General features: G+C 36.7%; 1 protein-coding gene across 2 annotated transcripts in view; it reads right to left on the bottom strand.

The window, feature by feature from the left end:
- Positions 1–23,029, bottom strand: part of LOC128868697 (zwei Ig domain protein zig-8) — a 99,479-nt gene that overhangs the window by 11,053 nt on the left and 65,397 nt on the right. For both annotated transcript variants that reach the window (XM_054111097.1, XM_054111098.1), the window contains exons 5-6: positions 14,841–14,975; positions 2,403–2,616 (exon numbers count right to left, since the gene is read on the bottom strand). In XM_054111097.1, coding sequence (XP_053967072.1) covers positions 2,403–2,616; positions 14,841–14,975 — 349 coding nt within the window. The remainder of the gene's footprint in view (positions 1–2,402; positions 2,617–14,840; positions 14,976–23,029) is intronic.

Raw genomic sequence — 23,029 nt, 5'->3', positions numbered from 1 at the left:
CGAAGCACTTTTGCCACTCTGAATGAGGTACCTCCAAAACATGCATTCTGAAAGCCGCAACCGCTTCTTCAGGTGTCGAAAAACGTTGACCTCTCAGTTTGTTTTTTACGTACGTGAATAAAAAGAAGTCATTCGGTGCCAAGTCAGGACTATACGGCGGATGACCCATTAACTCGATGTTTTGGGTGCTCAAAAATGCAGTTGTTGGAGCCGATGTGTGAGAGCTTGCATTGTCCTGGTGAAGAGTGATCCGTCTTTGGCGATTGGTTTTCCTAATTTCTTGGAAGACAACTGGCAAACAAATGGTTGTGTACCACTCAGAATTTACTGTTCTGGCGACCATTTGCTTGGAAGTGCTTCGTGCGCGAACAACTTTTGTTGGATTTGGCTCATCTTGAAACACCCATACAGTCGACTGCTGTTTACTTTCGGGCTCATACGCGTAAATCCATGATTCATCACCTGTCACCATGTCATAGACGTGTTTCGAAGCCCCGCGATCGTATTTTTTGAGCATTTCCTTCGACCAATCGACACGAGTTTTTTTTTGAGCGATTGAAAAATTGTGTGGGGGGTCCAACGCGAACAAATTTTTTTGACAGTCAAATGCTTATGCGATATTGAATGTCGATAGGTCACATGACGATCTTGCAATATCAGTTCGCGCACAGCATCAATGGTTTTCGGAACAACAACTGATTTTGGACGACCTTCACGAAATTCGACTTGGAGTGAACTACGACCACGATTGAATTCACCATACCAGCGATAAACACTGGCCCTTGATGGAGCTTCATCGCCAAAAAATGAATTAAGTTCATCGATGCAATGTTGCTGAGTTAATCCATGTCGAAAGTTGTTAAAAATAATCGCACGAAAATGTTCACGATTTAGTTCCATTTTTGGACCGAGATGAATCTTTCAAGTTACTATAAACAACACTAATAGCGCTGGTATTTCAAAACGTTCTGAGTACGTAAAAGCCAAAACATGGCAAACTTTGCGATACAGCTGTTAGTTGCCAGATTGCAACACTAGGGTTGCCAAATCCCGAAATATAAAAGGCACCCCTCGTATTTCCATGACACTTAGTACACACATTATTCTCTGTACAAATTCGTCAATAACCATGCTACCTCCCATATAAGTTTAGTCCAAAAACCATAAAACTGGTGTTGCTGTTTTAATTAAAGAGAAATTCTTATATTTAGAAAAACGACTTATAAAACTAGCCCAAACTTGGTAAACCTATTGCTCCCCACCTCATTCAAATACGACCTAAATATTATTTATATCAAGGCACAATCACCTTTACATGTAAAGACTAAATTTCCATCTGTTCGTTCGTCTAAATAATAAACAGTCATCCCAAATAAAATTTCATTTAATTGCAATTCTTTGCTTGCTTACTCTTCTTTGTTTCACAACATTTCTGATAGTAGCCACGAAATATAGTACCAATTCAAAAAAGTAAATCATGAAAATTATAAACGATAAGATATAAAAATGGATCAAACGGATTTTTCCAATGTTATCATTATAAATTTCACTTGCTCATTTCTGATTTCTCTCTTTAAAAATTCGCCTCAATTTATATAGTAGGTATTTTATAATTATGTAATAGTTTTACTAATTATATTTGAGTAAGAAAGTTAAAAATGCCTGTTGATTTTTAAACTTGTATTTTTTTGTTCGGCCTAACTATTTTGTAACATACAGTAACGGGAGCTTTGAACTTTATTTGAACTGGTATCAAATGGGCTATAAGATTGCATCCCCAAACAAATTTTAAAATCTGAGTAATAAACTCGAAATTCTGATGCAAATTACAAGCACTTTTTTAAATTTTGGACAAAGTTTGAGAACTCGATTTATTCGGCTTTTAGTATAATGGGGTTTTAGTACATATATATATATACAATATATATATATAATTGGCGCGTACATCCTTTTTGGGTGCTTGGCCGAGCTCCTCCTCCTATTTGTGGTATGCGTCTTGATGTTGTTCCACAAATGGAACGGGTTTTAGAATACTCGCACACAAAAAAAAACACATTTTCATACAAAACTAACGAAAACAATGTAACATGAAAAATAGTGTGAGAGTTGTAAAAAAAGTGCGCCGAAACTTTTCACAGACTGTGAGTACTCCTAATGTGCCGAGATACGGTTAAATGGAATTCATTTTGCGTACATATCCGTTAGTTATATTCTTTAGAGTTCAATATTCCGGATTTACCTCAATGATTCCGTATATTAAGCGACAAAGACAATTTAAATTTATTTTACAACCAACTCCTTTTAATTGTTTTTTAACTTAAATCAAGTCAATTTTGTATTTCCCTAATTGAGCTTCTTCGGGACAATATTGTTTTCGTTTTTGCTCATCTCTTTTAACCCACCTTTTGACACGAAAACGTAAATGCTCGCTGGCTCTGTATTACTGGCCGAACATGTGTAGTTTCCCGAATCGGAAATTTGTGGCTCTCTGATGATGAGACGACTTTGTGTACGGGGTCCAGGAGTTGTTTCGATTGAAATATCACGCCGCGAATCGTAGTAGTTAATAAGGCGATCGTTTTTCTGCCAATACACATATTGTGGTGGAGTTGGACTCTGAAATGTTAAATAAAACCATTTGGATTATATAATAAATTTTTTACTCAATATTTAAAAGTATATGCATATTATAGTATATGTACAGTGTCGGGTGTTTTTTTAGTTGCATGGGAACTATTGATATCGATAACCATATTTTGATAGCTGAGAATGGCAAACTGTGTAGAAAGAAGTTTCTGTTCAGTGAAGTAAAAAAAAATCTGTTCCTAAAGTTCATGGAGCACTAGCGTCGTTTTCGGTTCTTATTTATTTCGAAATGAGGAAATAGATGCCGTTACGGGGAATTGCGAGCGCTATTGAGCTATGTTGAATTTTTGCAAAATTAACCAGCTAAACATCGACGACATTTGGTGCCAACAAGAAGGGGCAACTGCCGTACCGCGCGCTTAACAATCGATCGATGCATTGCAATATTCAAGCACCATTGACGCCACGCGGCCAGACTTACTTGGAAAAGTTGTCAAAAATTCGACTGCTCAAATGGACCATGCAACTCGGTCAAGGTCAAGGAACAATCGCAACAAAGGACTGGCATTCTCAATCAACACCTAAGAAGGCCAGGCCTAAGATTTTGGCAGCTATGTGGCTATTAGCTGACAAGATCATAGCAAAAGTGCTTGGGAATGCGCACGGTATAATCTAAATAAATCATCTTGAAGAGTATAAAATTATTGCCATTGCTTTTTATGCAGAGCTGTTACCTCGACACCAACTAAATTCAAAACCAGCTGAGTTTTTCACGAATTGCTCTCTCGTCCAGCCTTGCATAAACAAATGCATATTAATAAGCGACTTGCATTCTATTTGTTGCGCTCTTCTAAGTATGCAGCAAGCTCCGCGTTCTGCTTGTCACTTCGCTTGCCGAACAAATCACTGCAATGCATTGGCACCCAGATTTGGCTTCATGAGGTTGTTCTTTAGCGATGAAGCACAATTCCCAAAGAAAAAATGTGGAAATGACTGTGCTGATGATGGAAGAGAGGTATCAGGTGGTAGTGGCAATCTATTATCCAACAGATCTTCTCCAAATCTAGTGCAGTGAAAAATGGCTTCGTGACTCTGACTTCCAAAAGCGCCTAAGCTAACGGCCGAAAAGGTGTATTTATCATCAAGTGCTGCTAACAGCACTATGCTAAAAAACTTCTTATAATTGAAGAACATGGATCCGCACTTTGGAGGACATTTGATGGCAATGTGCACCAACACAATTGGGCAAAGTCAGTGGTAATGTTTTTATATTATTGTTGCGTAACCAAGATATATTGGTGAAAGCGCATTCCATACGGCTTCATAATTCTCCGAAACAATGTTATAGTATTATGGTATTCTTACCAATTTTTTAAAATAATACACTATATGCTAAGTACCTAACCAGGACTACTATTAATAACCTATACTGTTTTGCTATATCAAAACAACTTACAAAAGAGTAAGCGATAATCGCTCTCACGTATGAATTTGTTGCTTGTATTTTACATTAGCTTTTGAAACATATCGTAGAACGGCCGAGGAATTCTTGTGTGGGCAAAAAGCTCATCATCGTAAATGTTTTTATTTTTGACGTGATAACGTCTTATAATTCGATTTAGCCGGCTGCACGCATGAAAAAATGTGTCGCTACCTTACTCATTTGTCGTTACCTTGCTCATTTATCGTTACCTTGCTCATTTGTCGTTACCTTGCTCATTGCCGTTACCTTGAATGAACTGCAAGCAAAAGCGCGGAACGAACAAAGCAAACGAACGGCAACGTTCGACATCTTGCTCTCTTCTACATAAGTGAGCGTATATATGTATGAATATGCGCATATGTACATATATAAATTCACGTATTTGTATTTGCATATGCCTTCTTATTGATTATTATTAATTTGATTTACTTGAAGAATTTAAAATAAAACCAAGTTTGTTAATAATACCTGTTGGTTTAATGTTATTATTATTAATTTTATTATATATGAAGGAAAAAATTTATGGTAATATTTACCATATACCTTATAAGATATGTTGAATACTAATATATGTATATAAACATGCATATACATATACAATTTCGCGCAATTTTCAAGAAGAACAAATCTATATGTAAAGATGCATACAAGTCATATGGACATATCAAATATACGAATCTATTCTGTATGCAAGCAAATGTAAGCTAATATGCTTGAATTGCAAGCGAGAGCGCGGAACGAACGACAAAGAGAACAATCGGCCCCCGCATTCGGCAACGTTCGACATCTGGCGCATATGCGCATATGTATATAAATTCACATATTTGTGTTTGCGTATGCCTTCTTCCTGTGTGCACGGTAATGAACCATTTCTCTGTTGAGAATAGGACGATGATAGAAAAAGTAGAAATGAAAGGGAGTGTGTCGAGTGTAAAGTGTCTTGAAAAAGGCAAATCGATGATGGTGCCTCTTAGTGTTGTTGACTTATTAACATCTGATGCACAATCGAAATTGAAGATATCTTTCATTAATTTGATAAATGTTTCGTCATTTTTCACGTTTGTGTAAATGTATATTAACTTGACTTATTCCATTCCGATTCCATTTACCTCCTCCTCTACATCCATACAAAATATCTCTCAAACAAATAAAACTAAAATTTTGTTTTGAAAACTGCAACCCTTACATCAGTATTTTCTTATGACGTTGTCACGTTAAACTATCGTCAGTAAACCAACTTTACAGGCAACCTCTTTTTTTAAGAAAGTTTTTCTGTGATATTCGCCTTCGAACCAGTCCATATACATATATAATTATTAATAAATCCTCTAAAAATGAGAAACCTATTTTCTTTTACTCAGTTTGTAAAATTGTTTCACATTGGAATTTGAAGATTGAAATTTGAAAAGGTCGAGCCAAGGAGCACTAGGAAATTTGGTGGCTCCTAAAACACTCAGGCTAAAAAGCCCATTGTATTTAAAGCTCTGGAAAGGGGGTAGATAGTCAAGGAGGGAAGGAGAAAAGTATCAGAGAAAGAGATAGGAAAGAATAGAGACAGAGATAGAGATAGTTAGTCCTGTGAGAATTTTCCAGATTCTTTGCCAAATCTGTAAATATCCTCCAGTTTTAGAGAACGAATACTACTCATTCTCATGCCATCGGAACCCAATACTCGTAGCCGTGCTCTAGCAAAGGTAGGACACTGACAGAGAAAGTGCTCAGTGCTATCCGCCTCCTCCAAGCATGACATTCATATCGGGTTCTCGATGATTGCAATGGTGGTCATATGCAGACCCCATGGGTTGTGTCCTGTAATGATGCCGACCATCAACCGAATATCTTTCCTTCTAAGTTTTAGTAGAAAGTTTGACAGTTTTCTGTTCGGACTTGTCACAAAACACTTTGCAGTTCTGCAGCGTTCTAGACCGGACCATCGCTCTTTATTATTAGATTGCCTACATAATCGCTGATCCAATTCTTGATTCCTGCGGAACTGATTCCAATTATTGGCTCTGGCCCCTGTGGGGGCACCACTGATCCACGGTTGGCCAATTCGTCGGCAATTTCGTTTGCTTGAACACCGGAGTTTCCCGGAACCCATATAAGTACAAGCCTGTTTTGTCTTGCGACAGAATTAAGCTTCTTCTTACATTCTTGAACAATCTTTGAGGTTTGCTTCGCGTTCTCCCGGGCCTTCAATGCAGCCTGACTGTCACTGAAGACTCCAATCTGTTTCCCGCTCCATCTCCTCTCGATTATCCATTCGGCTACTTTTAGGATGGCAAAAACTTCTGTTTGGAAAACAGTTGCCATTCCCCCCATAGCATAGTGATACTTATTAATATCGTTTAAGTACCTTCCGGCTCCAGACCCTATTTCAGTCTTGGACCCATCGGTAAAGAAAATATCCGTCAAACCTCCCTGGATGCATTCTGTATTGCTCCATCTGACGTCAAATTTCCTTCCAAATGAAACTGTGGGTATCAGGTCATCTTTAGGTGCCAAAATCAGTGGATACTGCTCCGATAGCAACTTAAAAATTTCTCTGTGTCCTGAAGCTCCATCTTCGTGCCAGAAACCATATTTATGGAGTCTACACATTGCTTTTATTGCTTCCTGTTGTATCTTAAGTTCCAGGGGGAGCAAATCAAGCATAGCATTTAGGGCATCACCAGAGGTTGTACTCATGGCACCAGACCACAGAAGCGTAAGTGATGATTGGTCTGATAAGTGCTGTGTATATCCATAGGACCACAGCAGGTTTCAGACCCCAGGTTTTACCAAAGGCTCTACGGCATTGCTGGAAAATCTTTAATGCACGATTCACCTTCAGTAACGAAATTCGTAACAATATTGTAAGTAGTAGAAGTATAAAGAATACTCCTTATTGAAGAATGCATTTTGCTGCGGTACTTGTTTAGTTTAACTAATAATAAAGAAGTTGTCTCGTTTGAGTTATAAAATAAAGAAGAGTTTGATGCCTAGAATATTAATTAATAAACTATAGTGGACTGTAGCAGGTCTCAAAAGTGGATAACTGGGGAGGTTCTATTCTATCAGGGCAGAAAATCACTCTGAAGTTTGCAATTGCCTACCAGTTTTTCTTTACATTTCCAGCAGCTCTTCCTTATAACATCGACTATTTTAAAGAGTCTCTCTAGTCACGGGCTCAATAATTTATTTTTTGATCTTGCATGTCTACAGTGGATACCGATACTCAGCAACGTTGCTATCAAAATGTATGCAAAAACTCCATACTCACACACACATAGTTATATATAGAGTACGTTTGCTTGCACGCATGTGTGCACACAAGTTACCAGACACTTTTAAAAATTTTGAAATTGAAAAATTTTATTTGTCATGGAACTATGCGCTCACGTCAAATCCAACGAAGGCACACGCTACGGAGCTTTTTTCCGTGCAGCAAACTTTGTAAAAAAGTCAATTTTTTCTACACCATCAGGGTGTAACTTTCTGCGTTGGACATTGGTCAGTGTTAGAATTCAAGTTAGACAAAAAGGATGTCACATCTTTTTATGCAGTTGGAGAGGTTTCAGTACTTTTGCTGACTGGCCGATGGCTGGCTTCCTGGTTATCTGTTTTGCTTTGAGTGCTTAATCCTGCTTGCTGCTTATTCTACTTTGGTCCCAAGTCACACCTCACCGCATGATTTAAAGTATTCACTTTGTATGCGGATTGTTATTGTTGTTGTTTTTGTTGTTACATTGCGTTACGTTTTGCGTGAGTTGCATTGCAACGAAAGTCGAGAGCATATCATTCATTCCATTTATATACGAGAACTACTTGTATATGTATGTTCGCGTGTTGCATGCCTCAGCAATTCAGGCAATTCAGGTTATTCCTAAAAGCTACACTCTGCATGCTTTCAATGAGCATATGTTGCTGCGCCTTTGTGTGTGTGGCTGTGTGTCTATATGGGAGAATGTGAGTGTTTGCGAGTATGCGGTTGCATGGGTGCGGCAGGTTGCACAAATTCAATTACCACACCGTAAAAACGAAACGAAAAATGTCATACTTTCACGAAGCGCACCCACAAAAGGCACAAACGTTCACATAACAGCAAAGCCCTGCATGTGTATGTGTGTGTTGTTGTGTGCGCATACATGCGTTTTCATACGTGCACAGCAGCACTAATGCAGCACAATTTTTCATGTTTTCATTTATGTGCTGCACATTCGTTCCTCCAGCCCTTTCACTCTCCTTGTAGATATACTAAGTTTGATTTTTTAAATCTATTTTTACGCTCTGTTTTAATTTTTTGCCCATTTTTTTGCATCGCATGGCTAGCTTTGTCGTTTTATCTTTGTTTTTGTAGACAGATATTTGGTCAGTTATTCTCCCACATAATGGGCACAGAGAGATTGCGTATACATACATATATATGTATGTGCAATCATACATGCAAGCTTACATATACACACTCTCCTATATGCACGTTTCTTTTGTATCCGGCACATTGATAAAACGTTGAATGCATTTGCTTTTATCTGCAGTCTGCTATTGAAATTTCCCGTGCGGCAAAAGATCACAAGGTTTTATCTCACATTTATTATATTTTATTAATCTTCTGAAAGAATAAGCTTCCCGTAAGCTTATTGAATTTCAGTTCATATCGATTTGTCTTGCAAGCTTTTTGAGGCAGCTTAATTCAAATTTTAAATGATATTCTATGAAATGCAAAAAAAAAATGTGAGTGTGATTCTTCAATGTTCAATTGGTGACAGCTGCAACCTTAATTAACTTCATATACAGAGGATTTTTATAAGAAGCTTTTTCATGAAAAAAATCTACTCGAAAGTTTGCCATTGCCTCCTCTAGCAGAAAAAAAATTCTATGTATCCTTTCATTATGTATGCTTTTCAAAACAATCAGAAGAGGTTCAAAAAATGTGTCTATTTGATATTTAAATACCAGGAAAGTCCACTTAACCCTAGAAGGGTACTGTGAGTAAAATTTACTCACATAAGGAATAAATTTGTTCGTAAATCTGCAGGTTGGCCACACTGAAAGTCAAGCCACTAGCAATGCTTGGCCCACTCTGTCATTGGTCGGCTGCCGCAAGCATTGAATGGTGTTGTTTGATTTATCGCGCTTGTGGACAATTTAAAAAAAGTTAGTGAGTAAAATTTACTCATCGGTACCCTTTACGTACTAAATTGTGTGAGTCAAATTTATTTATCAGTAACTTACTACGTGTCTAAAAAATATGTTTTGTGCTGAATTACGACAATTATGTTCACGTTTTGTATTATGTTACCGTAAAGAAAACCACAGAGCATACAAATGGCAGGTCGGGGGCTATCAGAACAAAATATTTTGAATGCAATACTTGAACTAGAATCTGAAGAAGAAGACAATTTGGAGTTGGAGCTTTGTAACTTTGATGAGGATTCTTGGGACAGTGTTGCAGATCCGGAATATCAACCAGAACCGGAAAAATTAAATGATGTCGAAGAAAATTTGATACAGGGAATCATAAATGCAGAAGAAGCTGGAAAGGAAGAAAGGGAGAAAACACCTGGAAACAGCAAACGTAAAAAACAGTAACTTATTGAGGGGAGAAGAAATGAAAGATCAGCTGCCAAAGAAATTCGTGAAACAGAAGAGGTAATTACAATTATTACACCTAGTACCAACAATCTGATCGGAAAAGATGGAACTTTTATTTGGAGTAAGGAACCTGATGCTGCGCTAAGTCAAAAAACTCCCTCAAGAAATATTGTTCACATTATCCGTGGCAGGAAAACCAGAAGGTGGCCTCTAGCATTTTTCCAAAATATGATGAACATAGCTGCAATAAACGCATACATCATTTACGGGCACAACATGTGTAGCCGTGGGCAAAAGCCAGAATCCCGACTTAATTTTATGTTATCTCTACACAAGGAGTTAACGGAAGGATTTCATAGTAAAAGATTAGCAACTAATACAAACATGAGCCTGGCGTTGAAAAAATCCATTCAGAATATTGTAGGCGCAAGCCAACAGGCCCATAGTGCCGGAGAAGACCAAAACGGGCCAAGAAAGTACTGTAATTTTTGTAGTTATACCAAACGTAGGTACACCACCACTTATTGCAATTGTGGATTAGCTATTTGCGGGGAACATGCACAAAAAAAGTGCCCTAAATGTGCTTGAAAAACAATTTTTGTGTATTCATAATCGTCAAAAATCAATAATAAAGTATTATTTTTGCTTATTTTACATATTATAATAAAAAATTACACTTATATTACATGCTGACTTTAAATTTTTTTCATTTAAAATTACTATTTTACAAAATAAATCAGATAATAACGTAAAAAAAGTGAGTAAAATTTACTCATCGGTACCTATAAGCGCCTACAATTTAACTGTACCCTTCTAGGGTTAAAGGAATGGGCGGGGTAAGGTTTTCATTCCTAGCAGTTAAACTATCGATTTCCTTAATCTCGAATTTGGTTACATAAAGCTAAAATTCTATAAGAAGTTTCATAAAAGATATGCAGTAATAAGTAAGTGTTTAAAAGTGGAGACAGCGGTGCGAAGTCAATACATTTTACGAATTTTATTTATTAATACACATTCCGAAAACGCATTTAAAATAACTACATATATACTGATTGAGATTGGGACATGTCAGCCGTCGTAACATGCATACACGACGCTCTAACTCATCAACTGATTGTAGCGTTGTAGCTTTTCTTCGTTTTGCTATACGCACACTAGCACCTTCAGACATACTACTGTGGGCAAAAAGTAAGGTGAATTTGGTTGTAAAATGAAAAATCTTTATTTATTCTTGTAAATCATCCCCTTCAAAATAATCCCCTCTCGATGAAATACACTTATGCCAACGATTTTTCCAATACCCGAAACATGGCAAATAGTCCATTTCCGGTATAGCCATCAGCACCTTCTTCGATTCAGCTTTTATCTCCTCAATCGACTCGAAACGCGTTCCCCGGTCGTTTGTTCCAGGGTTGTAAGCATAAATCCAAGTCTCCCGTAATGATGCATTTGAGCTTGTCCTGATAGTCTGAAAGCATTGTTTCACACACATCAACGCGACGACTTTTTTCCAAGAAATTGAGAGTTTTCGGTACCAAACGAGATTTGACTTTTCGTAGGCCCAAATGGTCTTTCAAAATGGTTTTCACAGATCCTTCTCATATTCCGATCATATCAGTAAGGTCTTTAACAGTCAACCGACGATTTTTGAGCACTAACTCCTTCACTTTATTGACGTGTTGGTCATCTGTTGACGTCGATGGTCGTCCGGAGCGCTCCAAGTCATCAACACGTTCTCGACCCTCTTTGTAGTCTTTGTACCACTTATACACATTTTTATGCGACATGATCGAATCACCAAATGCCTTCTGCAACATGCTAAAGGTTTCCGCAGCCGAAATTTCATTCCGCAAACAAAATTTGATGGAACTTCTCTGCTTAATCAAATCAGACATTGTAAAAATCGAAAAATGCACTCTTGGTCGTTTGGTAAACAGAAGCGTAAACATATTACTGATAATGACATTCACATGAAAGTTGGCCCAGATGTTACTAACAGTGCTGCCAACTCATGAAAAAAATAACTAGAGCGAAATTTTACTCCCGCGAAGTTTGACAAATAAATTCACCTTACTTTTTGCCCACAGTACATATGTATGCAGTTAAAAAATGCATTAGACATTAAAAATGCTTTCAGCATCCTGGCCTCATATGAAGAGAAGTGAAGAGAACACTTGAAGAAAAAAGAACGCCGGGATACCTACACTTACACAGTCATACACAGTTAGCTGACGGAGAGACTACTGCCGCAAGATGCAGACGAAGGGCATAAAAGCTACGTGGAACGGCAACGTTCGACATCTGGCGCTCTCCTACTTGAGTGAGCATACATAAATATGTATGTATATGCGCATATGTATATAAATTCACATATTTGTGTTTGCGTATGCCTTCTTCCTGTGTGCATGGTAATGAACCATTTCTCTGAAATGAAAGGGAGTGTTTCGAGTGGAATGCGTCTTGAAAAAGGCAAATCGCCGATGTTGCCTCTTAGTGTTGTTGACTTATTAACGCCTGATGCACAATCGAAATTGAACATATCTTTCATGAATTTGATAAATGTTTCGTCATTTTTATATTTTATATTTTTGCAGGTTTCACTATTTTTATTCAAAAACGTTGATAACAATTACAAATGGAAAATTAAATCATTTAAATATCTACCATGAACACGTCTACAAGTAAAATCCGCCCCTTCCTTCCAACCTTCTGTGCTGTAGTAGCAACAACAAAACGTTTTTGGTATACTAGTCATTTCCATAAAAATATCTGCCGTTCGTATTCGGCTTGAAACTGTAGGACCCTCCATTTGTGGAACAGTTTCTTGAAATTTCTCCACCAACTTTTGAATTGTCGACTCATCCGGATGATTATTTCCACAAAAAAATCACGAATTTTGCGAAATGTTGTTCTTAAGGATCGACTTTTCATAATAATTTTCAATAACTTTAACGCGTTGTTCTATAGTGCAAAATTGTACATCTGCCTACTTGATAAAAGTCAAAGATGGTATAAAAAAGGTGTCTTCTAGGAATTATTCACTACTGACATCTATCAATATCAGATTATTTTTACAAAGTGAATAAAGGAAAGCTTTAATTTTGTCTCTCCGTTCGCAAGTCACACAAATATCGAAATTGTCATGGCAACACTTAAAGTTTTCTTCGGCTAGAAGTTTTCCAGCGAAAACTCTATACAAATTAATTTTAAACTAAACTGTATGCGAACTTTGATGTACTTTACCGAAATGGCTCCAAAAACTGTTTGTGCGGACTCTCATGTGAATATTCTAGCAACAAAGTGCCAAAAATTGAGATCGTATGCAAAGTGAATGAAGGGAAATGCCAAGTACTCGCACAAGTATGTAGATGGAACAAATACTGCAGCGAAAAGCCCGAAAGCTTGCAACAAAATATTGCACGCTCGTAATTTCAATAACTTAAGCTGCGATAGTGGCTGCGGCGAATGTAAACGAAAACGATTTTGGCTCGGATTACTTGGAATAACCATCGTCGCCGCAGCCAACGCGCCCACCGCTGCCGCTGATATCCCCATCGGCCTTGGTCGCAGTTACTGTGGCAATAAAATCAGCAGCAAACGTGGCGTAAAAGGCACTGAAAGGGTTGCAGTATGTTTGCATTTTAGTATTTTTATTGCAACAGTTTGGCATTTATGTACATTTGTATAGATAGATATACTAAAAGACTGCGTGTATGTATATACGTATGTAAGTATGTTTGTCAGCGTGTATTTATATATCTGCGTATTTGTTTCATATGTTTCGCTCACTTGGGTGAGGGCACTTGGCAGCAACATGAACTACGAACGATTTCACTTTAACGAGAATTTATTATTAAATCTGCACTACACATATACACACACACATGCACACATATAACTTTACCCAGTAGAAAGACAAACTGCTCAACAAACATTCTATTTCATTAAATATAATTTAATGGAAAAAGTCAAGCTAGTTCCAGAGTGACTAGAATTGCACCAGTTGCAAAATGCCCAATCAGAGTTGCGTGCAAAAACAATTTTATTATGATTGTTGCTCTAGCTTTTAAATGGCAATATTTTAACAACTTTTGTCTGAAGTAGAAATAGTTTTGTGCAATGTCTTATTTTAAACTAAAAGCCATTTTTTCCATTTAAGAATTCCGAAAGACTTATGTATGTACTCGGATTGTTCTAGCACATTTACTTTAATTTAAAAATGTTTTTCAAACGTTCATTGAGGGATTTGTAATTACTTGTCGATTTATTCCAAATTGGCGTTTTTGGTCATAAATTGCTCTCGAACTTTTTTCTTTCGTAATAAAATATTTTTTCAACATTCATTTATGGATTTTAATTTGCTTTTTCAACTTATCTCGTCCCAAATTCGACTAGACCGTTTTGTGTCTGTTGTGAATTAGCTGGTATAATATTTATGTAAAGGCTGTGTGTGTAAGGCTGACATAGAGGCGCACAATTGACATCTTTCCATTTTAAAAATGGCTTTTCTTAGCATTGAAAAACTGTTAGAAGTTGTACTCATAGTTTTGACTGCAGGGTATGCGCATAAATGAAAAATATGTGCATGTATTTGCAAGTAATTGTAATCACCGCCAAGTGGCTAGAAGCTACAAAGGATATCGCGCGCCTTACCCTAAGTGAGTGTTGTGGCAGCTTTGGGTGCATAACCATTCCCATTTTTATATATAAAAATCCATCTAAGTATAGGTACATGTGTGCGAGTATGTACAAGTATGAGTGAGTTTATGCAGGCGTAAGTATTTTACTACTCGTTCGCTTGTATTAAATTTAATGACTCTTGAAATTGTTGCAACTGCTGCGCTGCACTTGCAGTACGCTCGGTTGCTCAGTTGTTCGCTCGTGGCAAGTCATATAAATTTTCATTAACCCAACAAATTTGAATTTCTGTGGCAAGTAAACGTAAATTGTGTGGCCAACATAAATCTTAGCAAAAGTTGTTGAGATGCATTGTAAAGTAAATACTCTTTGGTGTATTGGCAACTGCAAGCGAACACTCCCCTCTCACACATACAAATACAAACAAATGCTGGAGTACTTGCATGTTGTTGCAATTTTTTGTTGTTTCGCGCTCGTTGGCCTTGGCATATTTTCGTCCGTTGCTTTCTTTTTTGTTTTGTGTGCATGTGTGAGCGTGTTTTTTGTTGTTTTTGCTTACCTTTTCAATTATGCAGACGAGATTTATTGTAGATCCCATGTCGACATGCAGCTCACCGGAGCCCAATATGAATGCCTCGGGTACGACTACTTGCAGATTCACAAAATGCGAAATGATGCCTGTCGGTGTGGAGACCTTGAAGTGGGCAGAAAGAAGAATATATGTTACAAAGATATTAATTAAAAATGAGTCTTTATATAGTTTTAATAAAAAAATTGTTTAAAAATAAATAACTCTAGTAATATTTCAAGGGGAAATATATAAATATTGATTTCGCCACGTCGTGATTTGCTAAATTTTCTTTTAGTCTGTGAGTTGAATCAGCAGTAACAGCCAAGGGCATTTTACAATTAAAAACAAAAAGGTGAAAATAGTAAAAAACAAAATATAATGGTGCACGACAGCCAATACTACCGCAAACTCCTGCTGTTATTTCGTATTCATGAAAGGTTACAAGTGAATGTGAAAGTAAATAAAAAAGGTGACGCAAAAGACAGTACACGATTATGTGTTAAATAATTTCAAAGTAACTAATCAATATTATTTTTTTGTATTTATCAAGCAATACACTTTTTCTTGTTTTGCAAATTATAAATGATCTGATAGGTGGTCACCATTGAATTGATGCTTATTTGGGCTCATTTTATAGAATTTACCATCACTTTCTGCAGGATTTCTAGTGCTGGATTGCTGAATCTTCAGCCCAAAAGGTTAGAGCTTATTTACGTCGACTGTTTATGTTAAAAAATAAAGGAATTAGAATATGGCAGGCAAACTCGTGGCTTACCAAATTCTCCTAATAGAGAAATCGAAGCCTGTAAATGTGTTTTTTGTTTAATTTTCATTCCCTCACGCTGTATTTGCTCTGGCAGTATCTCAGTAATGCCATCTATGCCCTTATGCTAACTCATCCAGTTTTGGTATTAAAAAAACGTTTAATGTGATCTTGTATAATTCGTCAGTGATAGTTGCCGCTTTTTGATTGCCGTTTTGGTTATGAGTAAATAGCGCATTGTACCGTAATTTTTATGGATGAAGTTATTTCCCATTGATAATACGAATATTGTTGGTTGTCCAGAACTGAATTTTGTTTTTGTCCAACACTACCATTAGCTTCTTAACAATGTCTGGCATTGTGCCATTCAGCTTCAATAATTTCTGAGTAGATGCTACACGAGTTTGGCGGTCTGCTGGCACCAGTTGTTGAACCATCTGAATTTCATTAGAAAACATCATCACCTTCCTTTGGTATTATTCGCTCCTTCTCTGCATTATCTCTTACAGTGAAAGAGTTGTTCGAAGTCGTCGATGTAATTTCTGATTACTTTAAATATGAACCTCTTCTGTATACTTTCGATGATCTATGAAAATCTTTTTTTATTCGAAATGAGAGTTTGTAGTTGGCTTCTCCAGCTAGCTATCGCTTTCTCCTTCACAGTTTCAATGGACAGACATTTTGTTTTCCTTAATGTAAATTAGGAAAAAATCACAATAGATGGATGAATATCTGATGAATGAGACAGACCATCCGCCTTGTTGGGCTCGACAGACAATGCGAAAAGAATCCTCTCATACATTCATATAGCTTTCGTTCGCGACAGAGCTCTTGCGGAATGAGTGGTTCCATTTTCTTAAGTCCCACATACTTAAAACTTCTCTGGTAATAATTTCATCTATGTATGCCAAGGAAGGCCCTATGGACATACTGAAGCAAGAGGCACTGCAATCGAAAAGGGCCACCGCGTCAAAAAAGAACAATTCCTCAATGTGCATACTGTCATAGATACCGACATACAAAAAACTGTTGTATGGTAGATCCAGTCTGCGTAAAATGTGCTGACAAACATAAGGCAAATATGTGTAAAATTAAGAACAAAGTGGAAACATACCAAATTAAATGTGCTGTGTTTAATTGTGGCAGAAACCATACAGCTAATTATAGACGCTGCTAAATCTACAAGAAACTTCAAATGTAAAGATATCCGACACTACGCCAAAAAGAAATTCACGGTGCCCAAGAACAGGGCAATACTGAACATCACCAGGAAAATCTGGGCACTAATACAAATCAAACCCTAATACAAGGCGTTTCTTATGCACAAGCAACTTCAACGAAAACATTAATAAATGAATTTAACAAGTATTTTAGATTGGGTCCTTTGAATTATTTTGATATTGGTTTGTTTTGCTGTGCCCCAGATTTCTATGATATATTCCCAAATGGGTGAGATTATAGATTTATATACAGGGTGGCTGATGAATTTTGCTACATTAAGAAACTCAAATAACTTTTTTTTTAGTATATGGAATTCATTTTTTTTTTTTTTTTTTCAAGTTGAAGGTCATTAAATTTTATTAAATGTAGCTTAACTAGTTTTAAAAATAATTGAATTTAAATGCCCCCTATGCTCGTTGACACAAGTGCGGCATCTTAGTAAAAAGTTGTTCATTGCTGCTTTGAGAGTTGCGACAGGAATAGCCGCAATTGTTGCCCGAATGGATTGTTTTAGTTCATCCAAATTTGTTGGCTTTGTTTTATAAACTTCTTGTTTACATAAACCTCACAAGAAAAAGTCAGGTGCAGTAAGGTCAGGCGACCTGGGGGGCCAACGAAATTCGGAGTTTCTTGAAATCCGTTTATTGGGAAATTTTCGTCCCAACTCTGTCATAACAGTCTGGGCTATGTGAGACGTTGCCCCATCTTGTTGAAACCACACAGAGTTGAAAGGAATTCTCTTTCGGCGTAGTTCTGGATAGAAAAATTCTTTCAGCATTTTCAAATAACGGTCTCCAGTAACCGTAACGGTGTGACCATTTTCTTCAAAAAAATAAGGCCCGACAATACAGCGTGAAGAAACCGCACACCGCACTGTCACGCGAAGAGGATGCAATTCCGTCTCGTGAAGTATCTGTGGGTTAGAAGTACTCCATGTTCGACAATTTTGTTTGTTCACATTGCCGTTTAAATCGAAATGGGCCTCATCAGACATGAAAAGGCAGTTTAACATGTTTTGGTCTTCTTCCACCATTTGCAGGATCTTCTGGCAAAATTCCAAGCGAATCGGCAAGTCTGCTGCATTCAGTTTGTTAACCAATTGAATTTTGTAGGGAAATAAGTCTAAATCTTTGTGCATTATTGTTTGCAAAGACTGTCGGCTGACACCAAGTTGAGCAGATAAGCTTCTTGTTGAAACCATTGGATTGCTTTGTATAGCTGCAGCTACAGCAGCGATCGTTTCCTCCGTCCGAACTGGTGGGTTTCGATGATAAGGCCTTCCTGCGACTGTTCCTTGCTCAGCAAAATTATTCACCAGTCTCATTATGGTCCATCTGCTCGGGGGATCGCCGCCAAACATCCGCCTGTACTCTCTCTGTACCAAAACTACGGACTCCAGTGCGTGATAGCGGCGGACTATCCAAATTCTTGTTTGCGTGTCCCAGTTATCCATTTTAATAAATTTTAAAGATCAATCTGCAAATTAAAACAAAAATGGAACAGACAACTTAAAAAGAAAAAAAATTATTCAATTTTTTTTTGGTAGCGGCTTTCATCATTATATTATATCACTACTTTGTTGTTAAGGCATAGTTTTGAATTTTTAGCCAATTTGATTTCATTTTGTTTGTTTTCTATATGTCGTTTCCAATATAGTTTTTCATCTATAGTTATGCCAAGGTACTTTGCACTAGGAAGGATTCTTATTTCATTATTTTTTATTGTTAGTTTGGCTTTCTTAGGCTTTCTGTTTATATATATTACTTGCACCGTTTTATCTTTGTTGACTTCTATTTGCTATTTGTCGGGCCATGAAACAGTGTCATTTATTGTTTGTTGAAGAATTTCAGTAGTTTTTTTTCTATTTCATCTGATGCCATTAAAACGGTGTCATCCGCGAATGTAGCTATCATGCAATTTTTTGTTGTTGGGATTGGTATATCTGCTATAGAGGCCCTAGTGCACTACCTTGGTGTGCCCCAACTGTCATTTGCATCATGTCGACTTTCCAGGTAACTTCAGAGAATGGCAAAGTGATTCCGTGGTAATATTTCGCTAAGCTTATGCAGTGCTCCTTTATGCAAAAGCTTTTGCAATATCTTGCTAGGCAGCTTTTCTTCTTTTATTAACCATATCATTTAGTATTTTGTTAATAACTCTGTGGACTTGTTGCACAGTTGAATGCTGCCCTCTAAATCCAAATTGATGGCTTGGTATTATAGTTTTATCTATCAGAATTTTGTCTATTCTGGCAAAGAATATTTTTTTAAACACTTTTGAAAGAATGGGCAAAAGACTGATAGGGCGATATGATGTCGTTTCTGATGCACTTTTACCTGGTTTGGGAATTGCCTTTAATTGTGAAACTTTCCAGAGGCGTGGGAAGCATTTTGACTTTAATATGCTATAGAATATTTGTCGTATATATATAATTACTACATCAGGTAGTTCTTTTAGTATTTTTACATTTATTAGATCGTAGCCCGGTGCTTTTTTACTGTTCAGATTTTTCAAATGATATCTGATTTCTGCTGAGGTTGTCATTTTCATTATCTTTTCTGGGTTACTCGTATTCACATTTTGTTCAATATGCTGATTGTCTTTTTCGTTTGAGAATATTGTTTTAAAGTGTTCAGCTAGCGTGTCTGCCTTCTGTTTATTGGTCTTTGCCCAAGTTCCGTGTTGTGTTTTGATGGGAGGTTTATGTGCAACTGCTTTGACTAAGTTTCTAGTTGCTTTCCATAGAGAATAATTGTTAACTGCCATGGCCCCCAAGTTATGTACAATATATAATTCTCAAGCTTTTTATCTCCGTGTTGTTTTAATAATGTTTTTAATTCAGTTGTTGATTTGTTAAGTTTTGCATTATATTCGGGATGTTTGGCAGGCACTTTGGCATTTTTTACGGAGTTTCCTTTTTTGTTGAATTTTTTGTTTGATATGTATTGGAATAGATTGTTTTTGCTGAATTTTTATATTTGGTGTCGAAAGGGTGAGGGCTTTGATGATGGAATCGTTGAAAAAAGCTATTGTTGAGTGAATCTCGTTTTCCGTTTTTAATGTAATATTTATAGTCAATTGCGCTTCCACACTTTGTCGAAAATAATTCCAGTCTGTTTTATTATTAAATAGTCCTCTAAAAGTTTGTTGGTGCAGAGTTCCAAGAATTGTCATTAGAAGTGGTGAATGATCCGATGATAGCTCCAAACATGACTTAATGGTGATTTGGGATTGTGGAATATTTTTAACAATACATAAATCAATTAAATTTGGTTGTTTTTTTATATCTGTAGGCCAGTATGTCCGCTCTCCGATGCTTATGAAGTGTCCATTATTTTCTCTTATAGCGTCTAGTAATTTTCGGTCTTTCGAAATTGTTAACCTTGATCCCCAACGTTACAACGACTTCCTAGCCCGTTTAAATAGTCCAGATATTGATCTTTTGTGTTATTGAATTTTGGCGGTCAGTATACTGCTGATATTGTTATTGGTCCATTTGAGCTATTTATTGAAACTGTCGTTGCTTGTATGTTATTTTTTCTATAACCATCAAGCTCGTGGTATTTAATTGTTTTTGGATGATTATTGCAGTTCCTCCGTGAGCCTTGTTATCTGGGTGATTTGCGTAGTGTATGTTGTAATTGGGTATATTTACAAAAGTTTTATGAGTTGCATGAGCCTCGGATATTAGCATAATATCAATTGCTTTGTCAAGAATAAAAGTCTTGAGTTCCAGTTTGTGGCGCGTAAGTCCGTTTGCATTCCAAACAGCTATTTTTATTTTACTTAGTGCGACCATCTAGCTTCGATACCAGTATGTCTACAATGTTCATCATGGTGGCCATTTGTCTTATCAATTGTTTCATCATAGTTTTAAGGCGCACTTGAAAAGTGAATTTTTCGATTTCAAAAATTTTTGCCTAGTGACCTCGCTGTTGAAAAAAGCCTGATACTGTTGAAAAAAATTGAAATATGTTTTACTAGCAAACCCGGCCCCCTTCGCTGGGCACACTAAAATAGAATAGATATGGTTTAGAACAGCAAATATATGGTTTTCATATTATTTATTTCTTTATTCTTTATTCAAGCGCTTTGGCATAAACAATATTTTTTGTTTTTCTATTTGTTTTTGAGTAAATATAAAATATAAATTGAAAGTCAGGAAAAAAAATTGTTTTTAAATTTCAAATCAACGCATATGAATAACTAAGAAACAATCCCCTTTTTTACTGATCATCCATGAATTTTTCGTTTCAATTTATATGTTTTATTAAGCATTGGAGCTTTTTTAACCATTATCCATTTGTATTTTTCAAAAAAAAAACGAAAAAAATTTTTTTTCCACGAACACATAATTTCATTCGGATTTCACATTAAATTCTCAAATTTCGTAAGAAGTTATTCACTGTTCCAAAATCCACTCCAAAAAAATTCACAAACAATTTTTACATATTGCACTTACGTTTTTTCCTTATGGCATCCAAATCAGAAAGAAATATTGACACATTGTAACTCACACTGTCAATTTGACAGTTCAGTTCCGCCCCAAGCGTTAAAAAAGTAAGCGACATTATGACTGGTTCAAAAGAACGCTGTACCCGTTGCCAGTGCTCCGAATTACAACCAAACTTTACGAAACCCATTTTCAATACTTACTTAACAATGTGCGTAAGTTTGGTTTAATTCGGTGCAAAGACACGGCGGGTCCACGTTTTGGCATATATTTCGAGACCCTAGTCATCAATAGATATGAAAATTACCCCGTATTAAAGCACTTATCAACAGCTTTCATTTGATACCCATATTGTACATACACAACCAAAGGTTACCCGGGTCCACGTTTTGACCTATATCTCGAGACCCCAGTCACGGAGCGGCATGAAAAATACTCTGTACTAAAGCATTCACCAACAGCTTCAATTTGATATCCATATTGTACAAACACATTCTAGGGTCCACGTTTTGGTCTCTATCTCGAGACCCTAGTCATGGAGCGGCATAAAAAATACTCTGGACTAAAGCATTCACCAACAGCTTCCATTTGATATCCATATTGTACATACACATCCGAAGGTTACACGGGTCCACGTTTTGACCTATATCTCGAGCCCTATTTCCGAAATAAAATATAATCCATGTTACTCGCGGATGATGTAGCTTTCGAATGGTGAAAGAATTTTTAAAATCGGTCCAATAGTTTTTGAGCCTATTCATTACAACCAAACAAACAAACAAACAATCAAACAAAGTTTTCCTCTTTATAATATTAGTATAGATAAATTAATCGACTTTTTGGGTGACCCTAAAACCGCTTTTATTAGCTAGCATTAAAGTCACACCTATTACTGACTCGGTAATATGCATAAATATTATAAATAGCTCCTGTAAATCTCTTATGGCCCTTAAAAGTTACGCAGACACCTCTCTGACGAAGTGTTATACAATCCGACTCATCCGTTTATGGAAAATAAGCTTAGATTTTTTGGAATTATATCGCTCTAGTATTATATGACAATTGTCGACATTATTCTTATGATATTTGGATTTCAACAATTCAACCGTCAGTTCAACATTTTCTAAATTTAATAAAGAGTCCAAGTGAAGAGAGCAGAAGATGAACACTTATAAGATGAGGTGCCCATCGAATCCCTAGCATTTTAGTATAATTCTGCAGGGGTAGAAGACTTCGGTTACTCAGAGTATTGAGGCCCAACAAACAATTCCTCTTGCCAGTTAGTGGAACTTTGTAATTGTAGACAATTGAACAGTAAAGTATACTATAGACGACCATGAATTCACACTTTATAAGATCCTCATCATGCGCTTCCTAGAGAATGAAGCAGAAACTTGAGCGAAGACAATGTATGGTGGAGCGGCCTTTGTAGTTTTGGAGAGATTTCGTTGCGGAATATTTCAATATCTTTACACGCTGATAATGGCAAATATTGAAGACGATGAAATTTGAGTTTTATAAGCTTTATGGCGACTTAGATGCGGTGCAATTAATAAATATTTAGCAGCTCCATGGGCTAACTCATGGCGTATGAACGAGTATAATCCTTTCCAACCTAAGAGTCCAGGCTTTCCCAGAATTCCCTTACTAGGCTCACTTGATTTTCTCTTTTAATTCAATTAGAATAACTTCGAAAGTTCATATGCCAAGCAAGAAGAGCAAATATGCAAGCCCTGTGCG

This window comes from Anastrepha ludens, chromosome 6, assembly GCF_028408465.1.
Source record: "Anastrepha ludens isolate Willacy chromosome 6, idAnaLude1.1, whole genome shotgun sequence".
Lineage (NCBI taxonomy): Eukaryota > Metazoa > Arthropoda > Insecta > Diptera > Tephritidae > Anastrepha > Anastrepha ludens.
The sequence above is the reverse complement of the archived record's forward strand: the minus strand, read 5'-3'. Positions and strand labels throughout refer to the sequence as shown.